Raw genomic sequence first — 27,836 nt, 5'->3', positions numbered from 1 at the left:
TGAAAACAAATGAGAAAATTTCTCATGGTACTAAGTAGAAGACAAGGTAGTTATCTTAAGCAATTACTATGATTTTGTTTTATGGACATTGTTAATTCTTTTTATCTAATTATATTTCCCTTTTAACTTTATCTACTCGGGATGTTGAGGAAAAAATTGTAGCCAACTTCCAGAAAGTCTATCGAAGTTTTGGGTCTGGATGTCCAGCAGCATCCATGCTGTATAAATCAGAGCTATAGCTTTTCTTCAATCTGCAAGCCTTAGTATTATTCCCACCTCATCTTACTAGATTCCTTCAGTCCAATAGAATATGTTTTCTTTCAGTGCCTAATGGCATCACTGACTAACCCCACACAACAAATATTTCCACATAAAATTTTAAAAGCAAGCTGTAAATTCAAAAGCATGATACATATTTAAAGTGTCATTAACCCAGAAACAAATCATCTATTTCTACGTAATCTAAAAGAAATACATTCATATGCTTTCCGTAGGTCCAAAGAAACATAGTTATTTCTATTTTACAATAGGGCAGCAAACTTGAAATATCTTGCTGCATGACTGAGTTTAATTCTGTTATATCACAAAAATATTTTTCATCTGTCACATAAGTCTCTACACTAACAATAGTGTGACTCTACTGTTATCTTGAACTTCCTCTGACCAAAGACATTAGCTCATTTAGTTACTGTTCTAGAAAGTATTCAATCAGGATCTCTTAAAGCCATGAATTAATTAAAGATTAACTTGAGTGACTGTTTCTTTCTTAACAGACATGTGCTTCCTTGGCTTATGTTGCTCTAATCCTTTGTTGGTCACAAGCCACTCAGAAATTACCTTTCAGTTTTGCCAATGTTAATCCTAAATCCTTCAAAGCCAATGATCCATTACAATGTAGATCATACCTGGATTTAAAACACTTGGTTAATAAATATGCTGGCGTCAAAATAAGAAAGAAGAAATACTCCTCTTTTGACAACCTGAATTAATTGTCAGAGAAAAAAGTAGATTTTTTAACTTTCCATATTTACATAGAAATAGAATCATCTTCACTGTGTGGGCATGTAATTGTTCAGTAACTGATTAGGGCCTAAAGTTAGCAAACCAATAACATGGTATTACACTTGATTATGTCATTAGAATTTTTTTAAGGCAATGAAATTGTGACATGGCAAATGAAATTAAATACAGTAATTTAAAACTAAGATCAACTCTTAAAATGTAGCTTTTTTGTTCCCACACCACCTATGACTCCCAAAAGGTTTTTAAATTACCAAACATTTAAATATCCTGTGAGTTTGACAACTAGCGCCACGTCTGACACCCAGGAAGCATTAAATAAATGTTGAATGAGTGAATGAATGAACGACAGAATAACTAAACTCCATGGCATGGAAATTATAAATGTCCACATTTTTCAATGAAGATATTGAGGCACAATGAGTCAACATAGCTTGTCCTAAATCACTCAGCAAATAAATATTGGTATTAGGCTTTGAATAAAATGCCTTGACTATACGAGTAAATTGACTTGATTAATCTCTGCAGAATACTATAACAAATGTTTGTTAAATTTATGAAGGTTATTTAGTTTTGGGAGGCAGCGTGGAGTACTGGTTAATTCAGTATTGAAGTCTTAAAGTAAGAGACTTAGGTTCATTAGGATCTTTGTGTAAAACAGAGATGACAGTAGAATTTATTTCATCTTGCCATGTAGTATATGGTAAAGGCTTTTCAAATAATAGCAATGATTATTATATAGTAATTTGTAAAAACTAGAGATTATAGAATCATCCAGAATAGAAAAACTCTCAATGCCTGGGTTTATCAAAAATATAAAGCAGTGACTTTGCCATAGATATCCACTTGAAAGTAAAAATGTATCTGCATAATTTCTCCATAAGCAAGCACTTTCAATCATAACATTTTTGTTTAATTCAATTTCTCAAGCCAATTATAGCAAACAGCTTGTGTCTTTTAAAACACAATCTCAGACTACTGTTTTAGTTCTGCATTGGCAACAGGAAACTTCCTAAAAAATGTCTATTTAAGTATGTTTTAAATAATCTATCTTGAAACTATCACAGACACAGAGAATTCAAATATAATTGAGACTGAGAAACTGTATGAATCTTCTGACCTTCCCCCTTTCACCACTAGATTTTTCTTTCTTGTTATTTTTAAAACTTAGATCAAAATTTTAAAATCCAAGTACTCATCTTCAAAAACATTTATTCAACTAAACCAATTACATAAATGGGAGAAATAATACATAGGACCAGTTATGTAGAAATGCCCAAGTATAAAAGAGTAATACAATTTTATTACTTCAACTGAAAAAAGAATAGAAACGTGAAACCCACAAGATACAGCACAGTGGTTCAAATAATCAAGCTATATATTTGAGATACTCTGTACATAACTGGCCATGGTACACTGTGTATGGCATTTAGCAATATTTATGTAATAACAACTTCTAATTTTAATTCTAGGCTTTTTTCCTAAAAAATTCTCTCTATATTATGTAAAAGTTCAATATAAAAATAATTTGATTTTTTAATTTCCCACATAATGTAGTTAAGTTTCAGACAAAATAGGAAATATTGTAACAATAACACATAACAAAAGATGACCCATTAAAATTACTTGAAGTAGAACAACTTGAGCTTTTTCTTTAAAATAAAGGAGCAATGGTGCACCACAAGCTCCAGAGTATTTTACGGAGACAAAAGGACATTATGATTCATATACGTTATGTTTCCTTAGGAGACACTAATATTGAATGGGTCAAAGATCCTCATAAATGAAAAAAAAGAAAAAAAAACATGGAGAAAAAGATTGCCAAATTGGCAATGACAACTTTTCTGTCTTTGTTTAAAAAAAAACACCCAGAAGTTTATATCTTCCAACTGGTGTTTCCCTTATTACCGCTAGAAATCCATTGCAACGTATATAAGAGCTTAGATTTCTTGTTCTTTCACACCTTCATTTGTCATCTTTTGAAAAGTAACTGGCAGGAGACATTTTGACCAGCAAAATAATCAGTCCTTTAAAGGATCCTCACAAAGGTAGGTACATGGAAATATGAACTGGAGAATTTTTACTTTGAACACTAAATTTTTCTGAGACTTTTAAAGATATCATTTTCATGGGTTTTTTATAGAAGATTTTCACTTAAAAGGATAATATGTGCCTTACATGAAATACAATAAGCCACAAAATGCATTAAATCTTGTGAAATTCTGTATCTCAGAGAAAAGCATTCACGCTGGGCACTTGGGAAATCAATCCGTCCAATTACACAATCAAATTTTCCCCATGATGTACGTTAACTTTTTTGCGCTTCATAATGACCAGAACACTTACCAAATGTACTCTGAGAGAATTTTTCTACAGTGTATTTTTATTATTAGTTTTGTCTTTGGTTTTATAAATTTTTAAACTGTCATAGGAAATGTGATATTTTAAAAAATAACCATATGCACATTCATGCACGTGAATATTCAGTGCAATTTGCCCCTAAGATTCTTTTAAGGTCTGGATTGTTCAGGCAACACACTCAACTCATGGGTAGAGTTGACTATAAGAAAACCAGTCTGCACAAAGCTGCATGCAGTGCTTTCCCAGAACTTGGAATATATTGTAAATTTCAAGCCAATTAAGAGTACAAGATCTGGTCATCTCTCTTTTCTCTATCTTGGTCGTTGGTGTGCATTAGGTGGATTATTGGAAGTACTTCGAGACCACTCATCATGGAATAAAATAACTTAGCAGAATGTTGTTAGAACTAGGATATATACATCGTATGACAATCTTTCTTTAAACAACAGTTGATCTTTGAACAATGTGTGGGTTGGGAGCACTGAACACCTGCAGTCGAAAATCTGAGTATAACTTTTGACTCACAAGTCGTCCCTTGGTATCTGCTCCAGGAACTCAAGGATACCAAAATCTGCAGATCCTCAAGTCCCTTATATGTAATGGTGTAGAGCAACGCTAATAGTTCACCCTCAGGACCCCGTAGGTTCCCAGCTGAAGGATCAAAACCATTGTTTTCAGTCTGCAGCTAGTTGACTCTGTGGAGGCAAAACCCAGGGATATGGTAGGTTTACAGCATATTTACTGAAAACAAATCCACAATTAGTGGTCCCTCAACAGTTCAAACCAGTGTTGTTCAAGGGTCAACTGTACTCCAAAATAGACACTTATTTGGACCGAACATCTTGGTATTTTTAAATAGTGATTACATTCCTCTACAGATTTCTACAGATTTGTATTTGAGATATTAATGTTGTAACTAGATCATATGTTTTAATTTTAATTTCTTAGGACATCTCAAAAAATAAGGAAAGAAAAAGAATCAGCCTACTAGATATGGTAGCTACTTCTAAAAGCAAAAACCTTACTCATAAAAGCTTCTATTTCAAAAATACTTTATGAACAACTCTTTGCCATTATCTCCAGTGTAATTTTACAAGTAAAAGTGAAAACTAGTTCCATCGTTTCATAGTTAAATGTTATAAGCCTAACAGTAATTCCTCCATATTAATACTGAGTCCAAAATTAGGCAAATTTCTTAAAATGCTACAATGCTATTCCTGCACTATGTCATATATCAGTGGTTGGGACACTTTCAAAAAAAGGAATACTGATCAGCCATTGTGCTTATTTTCAGGGGTAACCATAAGGATGAAACCAATATGCTTAATCTTGGGCCTTTTGGCCCTTGTAGCATGTTTCTCGGTAAGTCTCATTAATCACATCTGCGTATTTTTCTCACAACTATTAGTTCAGATTTTTTGCATTAATAATGTTACCCTTCCTTACATATCAGTAGCTATCAATGATTGATGGAACACTGTTGTAGTGCTTTAATTTGAATTTAAGTTGGAAATCTAATTTAATTTAAATTGGCACACATGGCTCACTGGCTACTATATTGGACCACTTAAATCTATATCAGATTGCATTACACAGGCATGTATAAATTGGGTACCCATACATTAGCTATTTCACAAATAGGTAAAGAAATGTATTGCAAATTTTTTATCCAATATACTTAAAGATACTATTTGAATATTCCTGAATGTATTATTTAGTTTTATTGGGACTCTATTTTCTCATCTGTATAATAGGATAGTTAAAATACGATAGTTTTTCTCAACATAGGATTCATGGAACATCTACATCAGAGTAACCTGATTCACTTATTAAAAATATACTGTGCCAAGCCTCATCTCAGAATGAATAAGTGTCTGAGAGCAGGAACCAGGAATACGCATTTGCCAAGGATTCAGGCAACTTTTGAAAAACTATAAACATTTACATCAATACTTACCATACATAACGGAGTGGGTTAAGTACCACAGAAGCTACTAAATATTCAAAGTTTCAAGGGATAAAAAAAGCCACACGTTTTTGTGTTTAAAGTAGTGGGATAAATTTCAAGGTAGGGATAGATTAATTCCAGTGTTAGGAAAAAGAGATTAATTCCAGAGTAATGTCTACCAAAGAACTGTAAAATCTATTATGCCAAGTGGAAAAAGAACGAAAGCTTTTTTTTTAGAAGATGAGGCCTTCCACAGAGCAGGCTACATTAAATTATACCATTCTAAAACATGAAATAGTGCTTCTTCCATCTACTCTTGGAAATTTGAATAAAAGCAGGCCATTAAATAGGTCACTCAGGCAGTCTGACCTTGGCAATATTACTATTGCATTGTAGATATGACATGATTTTTGATAAACCAATAAAACATATTGGCATGTTTGAAAGGTCATGTTATGCTTTATTTATCTGATCTTAATGCTGATTGTCAATATTTCCCCTGAGAATATAAGAAAAGAACACTTTTTTATTTTAAAGATTCTGACTTTGATTATCTAGACAATGATTCCTTTGGCAAAAAGAAAAATTTGAGAGTTCCAATAATACAAGCAGTTTATCATAAGTAGTTTAGATAGAAATAAGCCTTTTTCTTAATAATATGAGTAGGGTAAGTAGTAATATTGATCCAGTCACCTTTTGAGTATTCATTCTGTTGTTGGTAATTTTTAAATGCTTTACAGACTTATTTTAATCCTCAAAAAAAGCCTGACAAAGGGACTACTATTAAGTCCAAAACAAATAAATTTAGATTCTAAGTATCCATGTCTTAGCTGGATTGTTCCTAAATCAAGTTATGCAGGAAATTAGCTCTAATTATAACCCATTGAGAGAGTAACTTTTTATTCTAACATAGTATTTTCATCATTTTTACCAAGTTCATTACCTTTCTTTAGTTGTGTATAAGAAACTAATCACTGCAAATGGGTTAAGAGATTAGGAAAAGAACAGATTCTCAATGAAGACTTTTTTTTCATTAAATGTAAGTGTTAGATCATTATCTGGATATCCTTAGGAGAAAAGGGTACTTTCAGCTAATTCTGTGTCTCAGCAATGAAAATGATGTGAAATATTTTCCTACACTAAGGATTTCTTTTCTTGACAATTAAAAATCAAGTCCTGAACTTTTCAAAAACCTTGACTAGCCTTTGGATTGTCAGCCCTTTGGTCAAATGCCCTCCATAATTCAATAGGCTATCACTAGCTAGAGAGGGCAGACATAACAACTCTTTCTACAGAAGTGCCTTGGCATTTTTTTGTTTCACTGGTGATGCCAAGAAAAGAGTTTTACTGTCATGCTGGGGTCAGAAGGCAGTAGAAGAGTGAATAGGATATGCCGAGAAGTGGGATTAGTCTCAGCAAACCTAGACTACCCTTTCAGAGAGCTTTGCTCTAAAGGAAAGAGGTGAAGAGAGGGTGATAAGAAGGGAACACATGGTTGAAAGTGGGCCTTGTTTAAAAAGGTAAATGTAACGTAAGTGATACCAGTAGTTATTTTCTGAGGAAAACAAGCCAGTTAAAAGGCATGTGTGGAAGTGCAGAAGAAAAAGAGAAAATTGACAGAGCCCTGAGAAAATATTCATAAAGGAAAAGGAAATATCCAGATATCAATGACTTTATGGTGTATGTCCAGTAAATCAGTGAAGCTCATTTCTAATTTCTTGCATTACTTTGGAGAAATAGGAGAAAAGTCATTTTGGTGGGGTGGATGAGGGCTCAGGAAGACATAGAGAACTTTAATGAAATTGCCAACAACATGAAAAATTAGTCTTCTAGGAAATGGAGTGGAGTAAATCTAAGGCTCTTGAGAGGATTGCAGGGCAGTGCTGAAGGACCATAATTTCTGATGGAACAGGGTTTTTGACATCTGCCACCACCGGTTAAGGACCTGCCAGTAGGAATCAAGGAGAGGGATAATTTAGGGGAATTCTAACAGTCTGAAATTGGCAAGTCCAGACAAAAAGACGAAGGGCCTGAGGCCAGCAGCAAGCAGGGAATGCAGTTGTGTCCCTCAGGCGACTAGGACTTGTGCTTTCCCATTCTGCATTTTGTATTACTTACCCCTCCTTTCAAAGGCTACCTTCCCAGTGAGACAATCCTTAATCTTTCCTCTATCCAACACTAATCACTCTAAATCCTTAATGTATTTGTTTCCTGCACTATTTTTCAGCTATTTTACTTCCAAAAATTGTATTTCCAAAAATTACAACCACTATCCTAGATGTTTACATAACATCTAAGGTGAGCTAAGCACTGCTCTGAGCACTTTACAGATAATATTTTACAACAAATCTGAGAGTGATCCTAGGACACAAGCACTCTTACAAACGTCGTTTTCCAGATGAGGAAAGAGAGTCTCAAAAAGGATTCCACATTCACACAATGTTTAAGTAGCAGAGACAGACTTCAAAGACTGGCAGGAAACTCCAGAGACTATCATTCTGCCTCCCGTTGGGCCATTTTTGTATCATTTTGTATTGTTGCTACTTGGTCTGCAGACCCACAGAAGGCATGTTTCTATACTACATGTCCTACTTCCGTGTATTACACAAAGTAGGTGCTCAATAACATGTTTGACAATATTAGTTTTCAAAGCCTGGAACAATCCTGAACTCTTGAGAGATACAAAGAGACATTTTTTCCATTTGGAATTGATTTCAATAACAATCTCTATAAGGAAAGGATATGATTTTATCCAAAATCTTTCATTTTTCCATTCAGTACTATCTCAGCTTTTTGTATCGAGAGCCTAGGCATTCAGAGAGCAAAAGAGAAATTCTTCCTTGCTCTGATATAGACTTTTAGACTGCATTACTTAGATACATATGACAGCTTTCTCTTGCTGCATAACAAATTACCACGAATTAGTAGCTTTAAAAAAATCCATTTATTATATCACAATTTCTTTGGTCAGAATTCTGGTTTTCGCTTGGCTGTATTCTCTGCTCAGGGTCACCAGGCTCAAAAAGTTTTGCCAAGACTGTGTTCCTTTCTGGAGCCCAGGATCCTCTTTCAAGCTTGCGTGGTTTTCAGCAGAATTGGATCCCTTGTTTTCAGGATTTAAGGATCTTATTTTCTTGCTGGCTGTGAGCTAGGGGCCATTCCAAGATTTGACTGCCCGTCTATCATTTACTTTCCACAATATGGCTCTTAGCTTCAAAGCCCATAGGAGACCATTTGCAGCAGCTTCAAATCTCTCTGACTTCTTCTGTCTCTGAACTGTAGAACTATTTTAATTTCAGGCCAGTTTGTGCCAATGTAAAGCAGGAATCTTTGGAACCACCATAGAATTCTGCCTGCCACAGAGAGTATATGTTCTTATGCTTTAATTCAATTTAAAATTGTTTATTTCTTTTTCCCCACAGCCTGGTGAGAGTCAGAGAGGCTACAGGGGACCATATCCACCTAACCCATTGTTGCTGCCTCCTCCTCCTCCTCAGCCTTTACCTTTGGACCCAAGATTTGTTCCACTCCCTCCTCCTCCCCCTTATGGCCCAGGGAGCATTCCATTCCCTCCTCCTCCCCCTTATGGCCCAGGGAGAATTCCACCCCCTCCTCCTCCCCCTTATGGCCCAGGGAGAATTCCACCACCTCCTCCCCCTTATGGCCCAGGGAGAATTCCACCCCCTCCTCCTCCCCCAGGTTATCCATATTCACCTTTCCAACCAAGACCTTATCCACCTGGACCTCCACTGTTCCCTGAATACCCTCCATTTTATCCTGCCTCCTTTACCCCTGCACCCCAAATACAAACTACTACAACGAGCTCCACTATGACCACAACAAACCCCACCACCACCAAAACAGACTCCACCAGCCCCACAGCTACTGCTTCTACTACTCAAGATACAACCACTAAAAAGAGCTTTTTTGATAAAGTCATTTCAATTGTGGGTTGAGGATGAGATATTGCAAAATCTCTGAGCTTTGGGGAGAAATAATCTTAGAACGAAACTGAAACAACCCACACATATATTATGCAAACAAAGTAAAAATAAAGAGTTGAGCAACAACATGAAATCTCCAGAGTTGTCATGAGAACCACCAGTTTGTCCCCAAGTATTCCACCCAAATGAAGATTAGTGCTGCCAGAAGCCTGGCCTTGTACCATGAGGCCAAAGATGTAATTAGGGAAAAATGCAGTGAGATACCAGAATTTGTAGGGTGATGAAGCTAGAAGAGTAGGCAACAGGATGCCCTTTTGAGTACCATAACCCATCCTACAATTACAAAACATGAAATACCATGTTAATAAGTATTAAAATTAAGCTCTCCCACAACATGCCCCCTGAAAAATCCCTGAGGATCACCAGATCATTACTCATAAATTGGTTTTAATAGGAACTGTTCAAAAGCAGAAATGCCTTTCTAGGAAATTTAAATATCTGAGTGAGATACGAAGCACAAATCTTGGAATTTGATACGAAAAATCATTGTGAAAGCTAAGGAAGAGATAGATGATGGATTCAGATATCAATATTAAGAGGCTGATGGCTAAGATTTCCAAGTTTCCATTGCTTCCAACTGTTAGTTAAGGTTTTAATCAAAATTATTATGACTATTTCAGAAATGGCCTCATTTATGTCATGAGAGCTACATTTTTCCTACATTTTAGACTGCTACCCACATTGTGAAACACTTATGAATCCAAACTTCTTGAAGATACCTAAAATAAGTCCAAATTTGTTGAGATGTACTTAATACTATATTTAATTCCGTAAATACTTGTTGAGAATCTACGATGACACAGGGACTGTTGTTCTAGTATTTGACCAATCAGCAGTTGTGAAGACAGTCAAAGTCACTGCCTTCATTGGGCTTACCTTCTAGTGTGACAAAAAAGTAGATGCACACAAATATAATTTAAGAAGTGAGATTGCTTTGAAAAATAATAAGGAAGGGTAAAGAGATACAAAGTGGTGGTGATTGTTTTGAGATTATCAGGGAGAGCCTCTGAAGAAATGATATTTAAGCAAATATTTGAAGAATGTTAAAAAGCAAAACCTTAAAATATCTAGAGGAAGAGTATTCAAGGCAGAAGGGATCAAGCATGTAAAGGTCTGAAGCAGTGATGAATTCTGTGTGCAAGAGAACCAGAAAAATGTTAATGTGGCTCACTCTTAGTGAGAAAGAAGGAGAGTAAAAGGAGATATCAAGAAGGCAGAGACAGACCAAATCATAAAGGACCTAAGATTTGAATTTTATTCTAAATGTACCAGAGGTCACTGGAGCTCTAAATAGGGGAATAACATCAAATAGGGGAATAAAATATTCATTTTCCAAACTTCACCTCTCTGGCTGGTCTATGAATACTACACTGTTAGTAGAACAAGAGTAGAGGCTATTTCAAGAATGGTTGAGAGGGAGTGGGTGGGATCAATGGAGAAAGGGAGAAGTAGTGAAACACAGAATAATATGTTAAGTTTGAGATCTCTCTTTAAGTTCAGTTCTATTTTTTATTACTGCCATAACATATTACCACAAATTTAGCATCTTAACACAAATGCATTATCTCACGGTTCTATGGGTCAGACAATACAATATTCATACACTAGCATGGCTCAGCTAGTTCCTCTGCTTAGTCTCACAAGGCTGAAATCAAGGTATTTGCAGGGCTGCCTTCCTTTTGGGAGGCTCTAGGGAAGAATGTTTCAAGGCTCATTTGTCTCTCCTACACTCCTCTACTGCCTGACTCTTCTTCTGCCACATCTCTCTAACTCCAGACAGAGAAATGTATCTACTTTTAAGAACTCAGGTGATTAGATTAGTCCTATCAAAATAATCCAGGATAATCTCTCTGTTTAAATAACTATATTTAATGACATCTGAGAAGTCCCTTTGCAGAAGTACCTAGATTAATGTTGGATTAAATAACTAGGAGATGGAAATCTTGAGGTCATATTCCCAGAAAGTTTGAAGAGACACAAAGTAGAGATACTGAGAAGGCAGGATATACACACAAGAGCAAAATAAACAGAAGAACTTAGTTTATCTAGGCTCCCAATTTTGCCAGGAAAGAATGACAGAAAAATAGATGGGAAAGTAGAGCCACTCTAGGAATTGTGGTTGTCTATGAGCTAAGCTGTACTACAAAGGCTGGTGAAAGTTTACAATGGTTTATAATGACAACTCAGACTTGGCTAAGCATACTCTCACTTTGGAGTATTATCAAAAATGTGAACAAGTAGAAAAAACAATATGCAGACATTACGAAAATGTAAGGTGAATGAGTACTGTGGCTTCCTCATACTTCCCTTCTTTCTCATGGAGGCACGCCCAGATTTTGGAGTTTTCAACTGTCGATGTAAACTAAAGAGACTACCAGATCACAGAACCCAGAACTGACATTTAAACTTTTTTAGGCATGTGAGGAGAGGTGTATTAGCACTGAAAGTTCCACCATATTGTCTTTTAAGGAATTTCTTGCTGAGCCAGTTATTTGGCCTATTTTTTATATTTTGTTTCTTAGTGTGGCATCAAGTCTAATCAAGGTTTCAAAGTACTGAGCATGAAATGGTCTATGAGAACATGCAAAAAAAGGATTATAGAAATGGACTATATTATCTCAGCTGGATGACAACACAAAAGACAAAGATGAAAGGAATGTATATGCTTTATTGTCATTTGTCTTTAATTCCCAATAATTTATATGTAAGTTCTTATATGTCAGATAGAGGAAAAACTGTATTTTCAAAACACAGCTAGTATTCTAAATGTGACTGGATTCAACCAGTGGGATACATTCACATGAGATTTGGAAAGCAAAAGTAGGGCAGAAGCCATTTTCTTGCTCCTTTGGCTACTAGCAAACAAGATCAGATAGATGTGTTTGAGGCAGCTGACAGCTGCCCCATAGCTGTGAGACAATTCATCTGCAGTGGTAGCAGCAAAAACAGCTTTGTACTCTCTGAATCACAACTATAGCCGTACAAGCAGACCATGGAAGCCCCTTAACTTCCATTTCTTCAATTATTCTTTCCATTGCTTTGTAAACACATGGTTATCCACATGGACTTCCTTTCTACTTGAAAGGATCGTTTCTTATCTTGAATAGAACACTGACCAATACAAAAGAAAGATAGCAAACAAGGAATAGGTGATAGATTTAACAGATAGCAGACCACTATCTATCTATTCCACCATGTCAATAAAATCCCCATTATGAGCAAGTCTCCTTCTGTCTTGGGGTTTTCCCTTGAATCGTAAACTAAATATGGCTTTTTCTTCACAACAGCAAACATAACCTTTCTCGTAAAAACTACTCTTTATCCTACTCACTATAAGCTGCACGTCTCCAGGAAATTTTGTCTGCTCCCCTCAGCCACATCCAGATCCTTCTACTACTGCTCTTATTTAATAATTCCTCCTATTAACAGTCATGTATCACTTCCATTTTCTCACCTAAGCTACAAATCAATCCCTAGAACATGTTCCCAGCTTCGTCAAAGAGTTTTAGGCCCTATTCCATTTTCTTCCTCCCTGTTCCACCCGTCACACCCTGAATCATGTTAGTCCCCCTGTTTTCACTCCAGTTGATTCCTAGTTTTATAATTGACAACCACATCACTTTCCATGGCCCACCCACATCACTTAAGCCAGTCACCAGCAAATCATTCCCTTAGATAAAGACATCCCATACAATTCTTTCTTCTCAAATGTGGTACTCTAGAACACTCTTCTCTGGCCCAGTTTTCGGTCTTTCTAAATTTCCCATCCCCTCCCTGTATTAAATATCCTCTTTATTCTCACTAGGCTCTTTTAAGTCTTCCTGATTTGTTAATATATGATTAGCATTTGGAGCTCATTTATTTCCATTTTCTGCCTGGATCCTAATATTGAAAAAATTATATAGTTTTACATGGTACCAGTAAACATTTTGAGTTGATAATAAATTAACTACAACATTTAATAACAACTTCTAAGTATTGTAAACTGATTCAATGCTTGAAACCATGTAAAATATAGATATCAAAAGATAGAATAGATTAAATATATACATATACGTAAACTGTTCTACAATACATGTGTTAATATTTTTCTTCTTCAAATGAGGCTCAGAGAGCTAAAATAACTTGGCTAAGGACACGCATCTTATTAGTGGCAGAGCCAGGATTCCAACTCAAGCAGATCCAACTGACACTTGTAATCTTTACACAGTGTTTACAATTTCTAACATTCCCATTTTGACTTTTATGTAATGAGCAATTCCCACTGTCTACTTTCTCTGCTCCCACTCCTAGGTCAACTGTTGAGGGAGATCACAAGTCTATGCTGTCTAGACAGGCTAAACATTCCTGCCACTTACTGCAATAAGTCTACTCTATATTGCGAACAGTCCAGAGCAAAAGTATACATCACAACTTTATAAATATGCAAATTAAAAATATCAACTATTTTGTAATTGAAATAAAATTACACCTTGACCCATGATGAAATGACAACATAAACAAGACACCATGTATATACCCATTCCTCATCTTAGCTAAATACACAGGACCCTGCTAAGTCTACTCATGAAGCTGAAAAATAATCTTACCTTGATTCCTGTTAGGTACTTCTTATTTCATTTACTAACAATTCTGCTAGGTAATGTTTACTTCATAATGCCAGCCTTCAGAGTGTGCCTTTCTACAAATGTTATGTTCTACTGTGATATCATCCATCATGCCAATTACAAACAATATGGATGCAGTAACATCAAGATTAATAGGGCTTCAGAATATCTCCTATGTGGCCCAGAATCCTAAATTGCCATTAAAGAATCATATCACTAAATAGTGGGCTTAATGAATCCACAAATATTCAGAAACTCCTCCATGAATATACATCAAAGTGACTTCTCTGGAAATATTTATTCTAAAGAATAATTTTGAAGGAATATCAAACTTATAGAAAACTTGTAAAGAGAGGAGAAGAGTTTAAATATTGAAGGAATTCAGATTATAGCAGCAACCATAGCGTGTCAGAGGAAAATCTTTGTCCCTTTTGTTTCTGGATATACAACTAAACTATACTTCCCAACCTTCCTTGCAATTAGGTGAGGCCATGTGCCTGAATTTCAGCCAATGGAATGAGAGCAGAAAGTGATGTGTCACTTCTAAACCCAGCCATCAATCCTTCTTATGTGTTACTCCAGGATCTTTCCCCTTCCTGCGGCAGTAACACTGATCCCAGGAATACCTGTCTAAGATAACAGAGTTGCCATCATCCTTGTATTCTGAACAACTATGTGTTAACAAGCCTCCCCAAACTTAACCCTCACAACCTATGATGTTAATACAGAGTTATATGAGAAAGAAGTTAAATTATGTTGTTCTGAGCTACTTTGTTTTGGATATATTTTTTCCTGCATCTTTGCATACTCTAACAGAGAAATTGGTAACCAAGAAATTTTGAAGAAGGGTGCTGCACTAACAAAAGAGAGACTAAGAAATGGTTTAGCAATCAAATAGTAGGTGGTGAGGATATGGAATTAATAGGATGAAAAGAACAAGAGCATATTATGCAGTAACAAAATTTAGGTAAAACTGCAAACTGCAATAATATGGAAGACAGATCATTCATATGCCTACTGAGCCTGTAACTCTAGGGAGGGATTTTTGTTCCCCGCCTCCTTTGAAACATTTATACTGTCAGATAATTTAATCTTCATGTATGTTTTCTTATGTATTTTCATGAAGTCTTTTCTAAATACATTGTAAGTTCCAAGATAGATAGACAGATAGATAGATATTATAGATAGATGATAGATAGATAGATAGATAGATAGATAGATAGATAGATAGATGATAGATAGATAGATAGATAGACAGACAGATAGATAGATAGATAGTGAGATACATATATTGTTTCCTGCATCTTCCTTGTTGTTTAGTAGCTAGTCATAAGTAAAGAAATAATTAATAATTGATTGTTTCACTTTCTACACAATAAAGATTATGAAGGGGTCTAAAATTAAACTGGGTAAGAATTTACAGAACTCTCAGGAAAACAGGATTCATAAAACTGCTACTATTTACACAGATTCTAAATATGATTTGGAGTCTATTGTTCTATTGGCACAATTTGGAAATTCCATAGATACATAACTTCCATAGGTATTCCTGCAACCACAGAACCACTCTAAACTGGCCTAGTCCTCTTTCTAAAGAGATACTGAGTTGTTTTTTTCAGAGATAACAGGAACAAGATAGCAAATCAAACAGTCGGACGTGTGCACTAGAGAAAAAAATTGACCCTAGAATTACCTTTCAGTGTCACCAGATCAAAATCCACCGCAGACTACATTCTAACACACACACACACACACACACACACACACACACACGCATACATACATACACACTCTCACACACACACACACACCACCGCCCCCAAATTCAAATGTATGACCCTTGAAAAGTTGAGATCCCCCAGCATCTGATCCTAAGATCTCATTATGCTTAAATAATGTAACTCTATAGAATATGCATTACTTCCCTCTACTTCTTCCTTTAAATGTAACCCAAAAACCCCTAGTCGGGGAGAGAGATTTGAGCTTCACCTCCACATCCTTGCTGGTCAACTTAGCAATACACAGCTTTTTCTTTTCCCTATGTGTGTCCAGCAGTGAGCCCTTGCTTGGTCACAGTTTGGGCAATTATACAGGGATCAGGGTCTTGTGACTGCCTGCCCAAGGCACTGTAGCCCCACAGTGGGGTGTGAGCCCTCACAACTGACCCTGAAAGGCCACCTAGACCTGTTTGTCTAAAGGCTTGGCTGCTGGGTTTGTGCTTCCCCACAGGGAAGCTCCAGGCTCTGCTGCACTTTTACTTTTGAGAGAAAGAGTTCCTGGATCAGATGTCTATAGGGCGAATGACCTTGCTAATATGTACTTGGGCCTAAATTGTGTAAGAATTTCTTGAGGATTGTGGGTTTGAGTCCCACTGCCAGAGACTTAGGTTAGAATCCCAGGGCTAAGATTGTGTGTTCAAGTCCCACCCTACGGAGATAATTGGAGGAAAGTTTATAACCACTGAAGTCCTCAAATATCAATTTAGAGTCCTGAACCTTGGGTTCCAATCCAGATTCTGCTTAGAAGAGTATGCAATCTACTGTATTGTATGTGTGTTGGTCTTGTTTTGTGTGCATTTTGTTTTAGATTAAAAGTTCTGTAATTTGCCAGTCTTCAGCAAACCCTGAAGGAGTTGCCAGTTGCAGCCAGGCAAGCCTAACTAAGGGTAGTGGTTTGTTGCATTTGAACCATACTGAGCAAATACTTTCTTGATTACCAACCAGAGGTCAGCCCTCCCCACCTGGAGTGGATAAAGGGTATCCGTTGCAAGATGAGTCTGAGTCATTAGTTTGCCCCTGTTGAGGGGATCAAACTTAAGGTCAGAAGCATTGTGGCAAGTTCAGATACTGGAACACCACATTAATTGGACTGAAAGTGAAAAGTCATTGACCCAGTCACCTTAAACTAAATTCTCTTAAAATCATGGGAATGTTAACAGTATAACTGACTGGAGTCCCTTGGGATGTATTTTTCAGAATTGGTCAATGTCTAGTTATGAGCCTATGAAAAGGAAAATAAAAATGGTTTTATTTTGAAACACTGCCGGGGCCCAATATCAGTTGGAGTCAGGGGAGATTTAGCCCAAGAATGGGTCTTTGAACTATAACACTATTTTACAATTAGACCTGTTTATAAAAGAGAGGAGAAATGAGACATGATCCCCTATGTAAAATCTTCATGTCTTTATATCAAAATAAAAATTTACAAAAGAGATGTAAGATCATGATTCAGAAGGAGAATCTGCAGTAAAAGCCTGTCCTTTCAGAATCTAACTCAGATGATGATCTTGCCCTTTGGCATTTACATCATGCCATGAGTGCAGCTAAAAATGACCAGGTAGGACATAATGCACCCACTGAAGTTGCTGGCTCAGTATTGTACCCCTCTTTACCTAAGAGTCAGAGAGGAATACCCACCCACCCCCCAAAATAAACTGTCAGTGTACTCAGTTTTATCCAGGGAACACTCCACCCCACGTAGGGCAATTCCCATTAAGACAAGTCCCTACAAGTCTTTGCCATCAAGTATAAGGATAGTACTAAAAAAGGCTTGTCAAGAGGTCCAGAACCTTCCTGATTAACCTCATGACCCAGTCAGGGCTCCGCTATACAGGGTATACCCAGGCTTGAGCCAGACTGGAATCCCAATGATCCCAAAGGCCAAGCAAAATTAAGCCATTACAAAGCACATTTAATAATGGAAATGCCCAAAACAAAAGAGTCTAAATAAGGTCTGGGAGCAACAGCAAGGACTAACAGAATCCCTCTTCCTTTTTAAAGAACCTTTGAAACCTATAGACAACATATTCACATTGACCCAGAAAACTTGACACTAGTTAATATGACTTTCATCAGTCAGAGTGCTCCTAACATAAGAAAATAGTTACAATGGGTAGAAGGAGGTTGGGGATTCCAATTTCTCAAATTTCTCAAGTGGTTGAGAAATAATTGAGACTGGAGCTACATATTCTGTCCTAAACACCAAACAAGGTCCCCTCTCCCCTAAAACCATGGTATATCCGAGGAGACCTCCCACAAATCCTTCCTTCAGCCACTTGAATGTCACATAGGAGAAACATATCTGAAGCACAGTTTTCTGTATATGCCTAAGTGCCCTATTCCTTTATTGGGTCAAGATTTATTAACTGAATTAAATGTCCAAGTGTGTTTTTCACCAGAAAAGCTAGATATTGAGGTGCTCCCTGATCGAGCCTGCATCTTTCAAGCTGCACTATTATAATTGAAAAACAAGCCTCAACCATAAATCCCCTAAGATATTCTATAAAATGTAAGAGTGGAGGTTAAAGCTGACAGGAGTCCAGGAAGGGCCAAGATGGCTAACTCAATAGTAGTAAATCTCTGTCCAGGCACCAAGACTCCAAATTTGAAGCAATATCCTTTAAAGAGACATGCTAAGGAAAACATAAAGCCTCTGATAACAACCTTTCTTAAAAGCCAATGAATTCTACCTTATCAATCCCCATATAACACTCCCATCCTGTTGGTACAAAAATTTGGGACTGGAGATTACCATTTTGTACAGGAATTGAGAGCCATTAATCAAATTGTAGAGGATATATTGTCAGTGATGCCGGATCCTTATACTTTGCTTACAACTTTATTGGAGACTTTTACTGGTTCACAATTCTGGGCTTAAAAGATGCCTTTTACTGCATACCCCACAATCCTTAGTCCCAGGAACTGTTTGCCTTTGAATGGAATGATCCAGAGACTAATATAAAACAACAATATTGATGGACGGTACTCCCACAAGGGTTTCAGACCACCTCCACCATCTTCTGAGAAGTCTTAGCCAACAACTTAAGGGATTGCTAATTAAATGAGGAAGTCTTACTCCAATATGTGGATTTCATAGTAATTGCTAGTAAAACTTTAAAAGCTTCAGAACAGAATACAATCCTAACTTTAAACTTTCTAGCAGACCAGAGACATAAAGCCTCTGAGGGAAAGGCACAAATTTCTCAATCAACTGAAAATACCTAGGATTTGAGTTATCAAAAGGACAAAGAAACTTGTTGCTGGATCGAAGAGAATCATTCAGTGGCTGTACTGACCACTGAAAGACAATTACAAGGATTTCTTAGAATGACTAGGTTTTGTCATATTTGGATTCCTAATTTTGGACTCATAGACAAACCCCTATATGAGGCTCTTATAGGAAAGGACAATGAGCCATTAAGCTGGACTATAGAATGCCATAAGATGCTCCATATCATCAAGGAGAAATTTTTAATAGCCCCAGCACTTGGTCTCCTGGACATTAAAAAACAATTTCATCATTTTGTAGATGAAAGACAGGGCATCAGTCCTGCAGTACTAACTCAAAATTAGGTGCCATAAGAAGACCAGTAGCTTACTTTTACAAATACTTGGGACATCGTAACTCAAGGATGGCCAGTTTACCTCCAGGCTGTGGATGCAACCTGTGGTATTTTATAGAAGGCTGAAAATTTTACCCTGGGCTGGCCTACCATTGTATACACTCCACACTGTGTGCTACCTCTCCTGAACAAAGGGTAAATGTTGGCTTATTTTGGGGAGGCCGGACAAATATCAGGCCATACTACTGGACAACTTGAATGTAAAACTGCAAGCAGTATCCTCTCTAAACCCAGCAATCTGCTCCCAGTATAACTAGAGAGCCTGATCACAAATGTATACAAATAATTCAAGAAGTTTATTCCAGCAGACCTGACCTGACTGATCAGCCTTTAGAAAATCCAGATATGGAAGTGTCTACTGCTGGGAGAATCTTCATGGACCAGAGACTTCAGAAGGCTGAGTATGCAGTAGTAACTCATCAGGAAGTCCTAGAAGCAGAGCCCTCCCTTCAGGTACATCTGCTCAGAAAGAAGAATTCATAATACTCACAAGAGCCCTGCACCTTGGAGCTAAGAAAAAGGTAACTATTTATACTGCTTAAATATGCCTATTCTGTCATACATGCTCACAGAGCCACATAGAAAGAGAGAAGTCTACTAACATCAGGAAGAAAAGAAATTAAACACAATGAGATACTGACTCTATTGGACTCCATTAAAATGCTGGAAGAAGTGGACATAGTTCATTGTCCAGGTCACCAAAAGACTGATAGTTATGTAGCTAAAGGAAATAATTTGTCTGATGAGGCTGCAAAACAGGTATCCAGAATCAAAAACTCCACAAATGCAAAGGATTATAAAGAGTAGTACAAAATTGACAGATCTATGCCAAAAACAATCCTAAAACCAGGCCATCTCCAATAATAAAAGGGACAAACAAACCCAAGGGACAGAACCAGAAGATGATTGACAAATAGACTTAACTGTTATGCCAAGTGCCATGGGAAATTATAAGTATTTGCTTGTATTTGTGGACACCTTCATGGGATGGTTCAAAGCTTTTCCACGCAGGAGAGAAAAGGCTTCTGAGGTGACAAAGGCATACTGAAAGAAATTATCCCTCATTTTCAGTTGTAACTTATGATTCAAGGTGAAAGTGGAGATTTCATAGCCAAGGTAACATTAGAGGTGTCTGGGTCCCTCAGAATACAATGGGAGTTACATGTTTCTACAGAAAAGACTGAAAAGATTAATTATATCTTTAAAATGATAACTGCCAAAATATGTCAAGAAACCAATTTAACATGGTAATAAGGTCTTACCAGTTGCCCTGCTTAGGGTGAGAGTCCCCCAGAAGCATGCTCCCATTGAGCCCTTATGGAATGTCATGTGGGAGACCCTTCCTGTACACTAAATATTACTGTAGCATTTAAAATAATCATGTTGTAAAAGAATTAGATACTATAAAATATGTGTAGGCTCTAGGTGCTATGTTACCTGCCGTACATAAGTATTCTTCTAGCTGGTTAATGTTTCCAATGATGTCCCCTCGCATTGTGTGAGCCCAGGAGAATGGGTCCCCCTCAACACTTGGAAAAAGCTACACCCTGAAGATCAACTGCAGCTGAAATACGCATAGAATGGACCCTATGGAGTCCTTCTAGTTACACATTCTTCAGTTAAGTTAAAAGAAGTTAAACCTTAGATATTTCACAAGTAAAAATAAGACCCATCGCTAGCCAGTACCCCCCTTTACAATTCCCAAACAGAGCACAGACTTCACGAGTGGGAAAAAACCGGAGGACCCTACTGTCCTAACATCGGATGGGCCTGAAAGCCCACCACTGACTTTTCGGCTCCTAAGTACACTTGTGAACTCTTAACTAATCTTAAATTGCTTTTTAAAAGAAACAGGACAACCAAGACACAACCTGGCCAAGAAGAGAACACACAGACATCTCAAGAGTAGACTGGTTCTTCCCAAGAGTCCAGACCAGGCCTCTATAAACCTAAATTCCACTTATATCTCTCCTTTATTATGGTTACCCTATTAATCCAACCATTTAATACTAAACTCTTTTAACTTACTATTGTTCTGGTGTTTGGGGTTAAGCAATGTGTTTTACTTTTTACTGTTTGTGATATATGCTTGCATAGTCTCAGTATTCTATTTCTTTATGCTTTCTTGTACTCTTCCTAAAGGAGTACATCACTTCCTCTGTAAACATTAGGGTTAAGTTTCCTCCTTTTTCCTGATAAAATCTTCTCCCTTCTCACTTTAGTTTTCCTATTTACTAATGGCACACTATACTTTGTTACGTCTATATTTTTTGCTTCTGGCAGTCCTAACAACATTTCACCCATGTAGGCCTGCCACAGAATGGCTGGCCAGTAAGCCTGGATTGGCTAATTGTTGGGTCTGCACCCCTTTTAATCATATGGAGGATGAACCTATGTTTATTGGTATTCCCCTTACTCTTGCCACTCTATTAAATCAGAGTGGAAAAATGTCAGGGTACACCTACACAACATCTATAGCCACATATTGATTGGGGTTTAGATCCAGGTTTGGATGGGCCAATCAAAATCCTACAGACCCTGCTAGTCGTTGGCTTGAGTCAGTATGAAAGGTACAGTCCTGCCCTTCAAAGCCTGTTTCAGCAATTATATGGCTTTGGGCCTCTTTTGGTGTTTCTCAATCTTAATTTACATTGAAATGTCACACTTGAATACAATACTACCTCAGGGAGTCTTGTCCCTGTTAATAATGAGACAGCGTATGAATATACCACCTTCAGAGTTTTCCTAATATGGGGTAATATGCTGTTAATGTCATTGCCTGTTGGGAAACTAAAATTTTTCTTCTCAATATAACTCAGAATATATTTGAAATAGACCTCCTCTTAGTAATTCCTTGGATCCGGGAACTAGATGGTGTGACATCTCACTTCAACTATACAAATTCTACTAACCTTAGGCCCACCCTGCTAACACTAGTTTACGGAAATTTGAGATGTAATTCCAATCACACTCACAACACTCAGACTCCTTTAGGGACCTCCTATCACCCCTTATGCGCTCACAGTTTCATGTCCACCAATAGTCATGGATGGATAATAGACTCTTAGATCCTAAAATATTTGTTCTCAATACTACCCACAATAAGGTTTTGTTTTGAGGGATACTAACTGCTGTTTTTCACAAGGGTATTGGATTATTTTTCCTTTGTGCTTCCAACCTTTACCACACTCTCCCCTTATCCTGGTGAGGCATTTGCATGGCAGCTGGAGAGTTGCTTGAGGCATACAACCTCACTTCCCTGGAAACTTCAGCTGAAATTCCTAAATTAGGCCCCTTCCTTTCTACTGCATTTCAAAAGCCCAGGATTAAAAGAGACCTTTATGGTACCTCACTTGGCTTTGGAATTTTAAGCACCAATAACCCCATAATAGATCACTCAGGAATTGGTCATATAGAGATTTATTCTGTTTTTTTGGGAAAGCCAATCTAAAAAGGTCTGTCTATAACATTTCAATTTTAATCCAAAAATCCTGGAAGGCCCACTGTTTCTACTATAGAATATCAAAAAATAGCTATTAATTCACTGGCTGAAATGATATTACAAAACCCATGGGATCTAGACATCTTGATAACTGAGACAGGAGGGACCTGCACATTACTAAGGGAAAGTTGCTGCTTTTATATCATCAACACCTCTGGCCAGGTAGTAAATGATTTAGAGATCATAAAACAAAATATTAAGATAATGGCACAAACAGAACCTTGGCCATAGACAGGCACTCTGATCTTTTCAGCTGGTTACCTTCTGGAATTGGGTCCTTCTTGAGCTCGGAACTACAAATGCTAATGATCTTACTCATATAAATATTAACTATTTGAATACTCTTCAAAGTTATTCTGGCTGACTTTAATGCACCTAGCCCTTCCCCATCCCAAATTATGGCTCTCACAACTTAATACTTCATCAAGACCCACAATCTGGTACTTGTGAGTATATACAACTAAATGCAAAGCAATGTCATTCTTCAGATTCTGATCTCCATCCCTGAGCAGCAGGAAACAACTGTCAAACCCCAAACTTTCTTTCTCCCCAGTGATTGTCATGATGGTCATCATCATGGTTCAGGTCCTGGGGCACATAAAGACAAAAGTTACGATCCTTTGTCTCATGCGAGGATACAGGTGTCCTGGTGTACTGCTACCTCTATTGTTGCTGTGGTCTCTGCTTGTAAATTAAACACCCAGAGTGTCCTCTAAAGCTCAGAGACCATCGCGGAAGAGGTGGGCATGGCAGATATAAAGAGCTGGATAAGAAGGGAGCAATGGGTGGACAAATCTGACTCCATCTTGAAACAAATCCACCATCTTAAGTGAACCTGGGCCCTGTTAGGCTATTTCCCTCAAGACAGAAATGAATAACAGAAAGGGGGGAGGGGTTGTAATTACAGAACCAATCCAAACTGGTCTTCTCCTATTTCTACGGATATACTGAGTTGTTTTTCAGAGATAACAGAACAAGACCACAAATCATGCAGTCAGCCATGTACAGTAAAGAAAGAATTCACCCTAGAGTAACCTTTCAATGTCATCTGGACGAAATCCACCATGGACTACATATTAAACCCCCACGAATTTAAACACGCAAGGCATAATAAGCCATGATCCTCTAACAACTGCACACTAAGCTCTCATGCTGAAATAATGTAACTCTATAGAATATACATAATTTCCCCCAATTCTTCCTTTAAATGTAACCAAAAATTATTGGTCATGGAGACAGATTTGAGCCTTGTCTCCTGTCTCCTTGCTGGTCAACTAGCAATAATAGATCTTGTTTTTCCCAAAAACTGATGTCATAATATTGGCCTCTATGTGCATCAGGCAGCAAGTCCTTGCTCAGTAATAAACAATCTAGATTATCTAATTAAAGACAAAGATCATCAGACTTAATTTTTTAAAATTATATATTGTCTACAAGAGATTCCCCTTGAACATAAAGACAGTGAATGATGGAGGGTGGGGTCAGGAGAATGGAAAAAATTATGCCATGAAAATCACTATCCAAAAGGAATCTGGTATAGCTATACTAATAGCAGATAAAATAGACTTAAAGAATAGAAGTATTACCAGAAATAAGGCATATTTCTTAATGTACAAGGATTGATTCAATAATAATATAACAATTTTAAATTTGTTTTAAAACAGTCTTAAGTATATAAAATGCAAGAACTGACAGAACTGAAGGGATAAGGGAGCTATTACAACACAAGAGCAAACATAAATCACAGACTTAATTCTGCTAGACACAGATTTATTTATTAAAAAAATTTATGTTAAATAACTGTATTCTCTAACAATAGTAAGACTCCACCAGCAACCTGAATCTCCTGTTGCTGGTGATTCACAAAAGACAATCGCTACTTTAGGTATGGTTCTAGAAAATACCTAGTCAAGATCTCTTAAGGTCAGAATTTAATTAAAATTTTCTTGAGTACAGTTTTTGTTTTTCAAAGAAGTGTGTTTCCACTTGCTTCAGACACTCTAATCCTCTTTTGGATATTATCCATGCAGAAATTGTTCCAGTTTTGACAATGTTCATCCTAAATCCTTTACAGCCAGTGTTCCATGACAAGTAGAAATCACACCTTGTATTAAAACACTTGGCTGAAAATACATCTTGGCATAAAAACAATTTACACTATCAAGGAGAGAGAAAACTTATCTTTTTAAAAATGTGAATATGTGACTACAGAAGGTAACAACTTTCGAAGTATTCAGCATTAAACTAGAAAGATTTGTTGGCTCACACAAATGAATAGCAACAAAATGTGTCAATATGTCAAACATAATTAGCAAAGTAATACATTGTGCATGCATTCTACTTGTCAACTACATGAAATCATTAGCAAAGAAAACTTGGTAATTGAAGACCATTTTCAACTCAATTCCCCCATCACCTCTAAAAGCTTTTAAATCACCTTTAAATTTAAATATGCATTATACCTCAATTACCTAGACAGTTATCATATCAGGATATTTTTTTAAATGAATGAAGAAAGAAATACCCATTGAAATTTCAACTAACATTTACTAATCACACGGATCAGACTTTCATGTCTAATTTCATTTAATGTTCAGAACATTCTATGAAGTGTCTTATTTGAAGATAATGATGTTAACACAATGGGATTAAGTAGTTGCCCATACAATATACAACTAAACAAAGGGCCAGAGTTGGGATTCCAATCAGGCTACTTGACTCATCCCACACGCACCACTAAACTACTCTATGACAAAAGTCTGTCACATTTTTCTGACTACAACTCAAAGACATAATTTACATGATAACCCTACATATACCCACATGTATAACCATAAAATATTTCTTAACAAAAATACATGTGAAACAATCTAATATTTTCTTTTATATTCTACTCTAGCTGTTCTTTAAATTCTGTTTGCTACTCTCTTAATTGATATCACAGATTACAAACGGGTTGAATCCACAATTTAATAAGAGTTATTTTTTAAAAAGTGTATTAATTAGTTAAGCAGTTGGGAAACAATTGAATTTGGGGAACAAAATAGTACAGTGGAAAAAATTCAAGCTCTGAAATGTGTCATATTTAAGCACAATGCCTATCCTAAATATTTGTGTGAACTAGAACAAGTTACTGACCTTCCCTATGATTTAATTTTCTAATCAATAACATGGCAATAATAACATATTACAAGGGGTTATTGTGAGGATTAAATAATCTAATCCATAAGAAGTGAATATCACAGTCGAGGACATGGTAAGGACTCAACAAATTATAGCTGAGAGAATAAAGTATAACATCTTCTAACATAGAATAATTTTTTTCTCAAATGAACAAATTAATCTCATATGGGTAAGTCTCGCGGTACCTGGGTTTTTTTAAAAAACACAAAATTGATTTACTATATCCACTTGCCATAAATTAAAAATAGGTTATATAATTCTCCCATACCTACCACCTCTGCTAGGCTAGTATGTATTGTATCCATTCATATTGTTTAGATAATGGAGATAACACCATATACTTGCAGAACCCAATACATCTTCAGGTATTTTCTTACCCTTTAAGTAGTCCAGCTATTCATTTGCTACAGGAAATTTATTAAGAAATTTCCATGTTTGATATTTTAAGTGGCTCAAAAGCCTGTTTACAGTACCTTTAAATAAAATTACACTTAATTTTAAATAAAATTACATCTAGGAAAGAAATATCAAGTTAAGATTAAGAAAGTATAAAGATTCTGTTTCCTAATTGTCCGTGTCCCACCATGAGATCCTTTATCTTATTTCCAAAATTGAGACAAAGTATTTATTTTAACTACCTCCTTTCTCATTCTTCAAAATCCTTCTTCACAAATAAACCAATTCTTACAATGTACATGTCAGTTCAGATATATATGCCTAGACATGTGGAAACGCCAGAATCCACACTATTTCACAGCAGTGGTTCTCAAAATAGGTTTCATTTGGTAATCACTACAGGGGACTTGTAAAAATACTTTTGTCTATCTTCTTGCCCCATAGATTCTGATAAAACAGTCTGGGATAACGTCTCAGAATTGGGAATTTTAAAAAATCTCCCCAAGTAATTTTAATGTGCAGTCAAATTTGAAAACCGTTGTATTAGAGCATTTCAAATGCTTCCCCAAGGCCTGTTAGACAGTGATTGGATTATACTTCCATGAATGAAGTTGCCAAACTGCTGCAACTGTCAGTTCTTTGTTTAGGTAAAGAACATCACCCCAGATTACCTTCCCGCAACCTTTCTCTTAACTCCAATAAAAATTCAGACAGAGGTACTTAAGAGGAAGATTTTTCCAGTGGAAGTTCTTTTCCTTCTTGAATTTTCAAACAGTAACTATCTAACCTGATCTGGCAAAAGTAAGATTAAATAACAGTTTGGTTGTTCCAAGGGAGAATCTCCTGCCAAGGTATGTATTGGAAATATAGATGCAAGGGTTTTAACTTTAAATTCTAACTGTTGCTCATATCCTCAAGCTTATTGTTCTCACTGTGTGATGTATAATGAAATATTAGTCAGCCTTAAAAAAGAAGCAAATCCTATCATTTGCAACAACATGGGTGAAACTAGAGCATTGTGCAAAGCACAAAAAGCCAGATAGAAAGAGACAAATATCGCATGATATTACTTACAGGTAGGGGAAAAAAAGAAGAAGTCAAACTCATAGAAACAGAGAAGAAAAGTAGAAGAAAAGTGGTTGCCAGTGGGATGGGGGAAATAGGGAGAGGTTGGTAAAAATGTACAAGTTTTCAGTTATAAGATGAATAAGATCTGAGAATCTAATGTATAATACAGTGACTCTAATTGATAACACTGTGTTGTAAAACTGAAATTTGCTGAGAGTAGAACTTAAGTTTTTTTTGCAAAAAAAATTAAGAAAAAAGGGTAAATATGTGAGATGATGGATATGCTAACTCAATGAGAGGAATCTTTTCACAATGTATACATATATCAAATCATCACCTTGTACCC

General features: G+C 36.5%; 1 protein-coding gene across 1 annotated transcript; it reads left to right on the top strand.

Moving 5' to 3' along the window:
* The first annotated feature begins 2,936 nt into the window (after window positions 1–2,936).
* LOC109461112 (uncharacterized) lies at window positions 2,937–9,388 on the top strand. The gene is made up of 3 exons (XM_019757076.2): window positions 2,937–3,068; window positions 4,676–4,743; window positions 8,752–9,388. Exons 2-3 carry the CDS (start codon window positions 4,690–4,692, stop codon window positions 9,283–9,285), a joined length of 588 nt encoding a protein of 195 aa, XP_019612635.2. The 5' UTR covers window positions 2,937–3,068; window positions 4,676–4,689; the 3' UTR covers window positions 9,286–9,388.
* The last annotated feature ends 18,448 nt before the right edge of the window (window positions 9,389–27,836 follow it).

The sequence above is a fragment of the Rhinolophus sinicus genome, linkage group LG02 (assembly GCF_036562045.2).
Source record: "Rhinolophus sinicus isolate RSC01 linkage group LG02, ASM3656204v1, whole genome shotgun sequence".
Lineage (NCBI taxonomy): Eukaryota > Metazoa > Chordata > Mammalia > Chiroptera > Rhinolophidae > Rhinolophus > Rhinolophus sinicus.
This window is presented reverse-complemented; position numbering and strand designations above follow the sequence as displayed.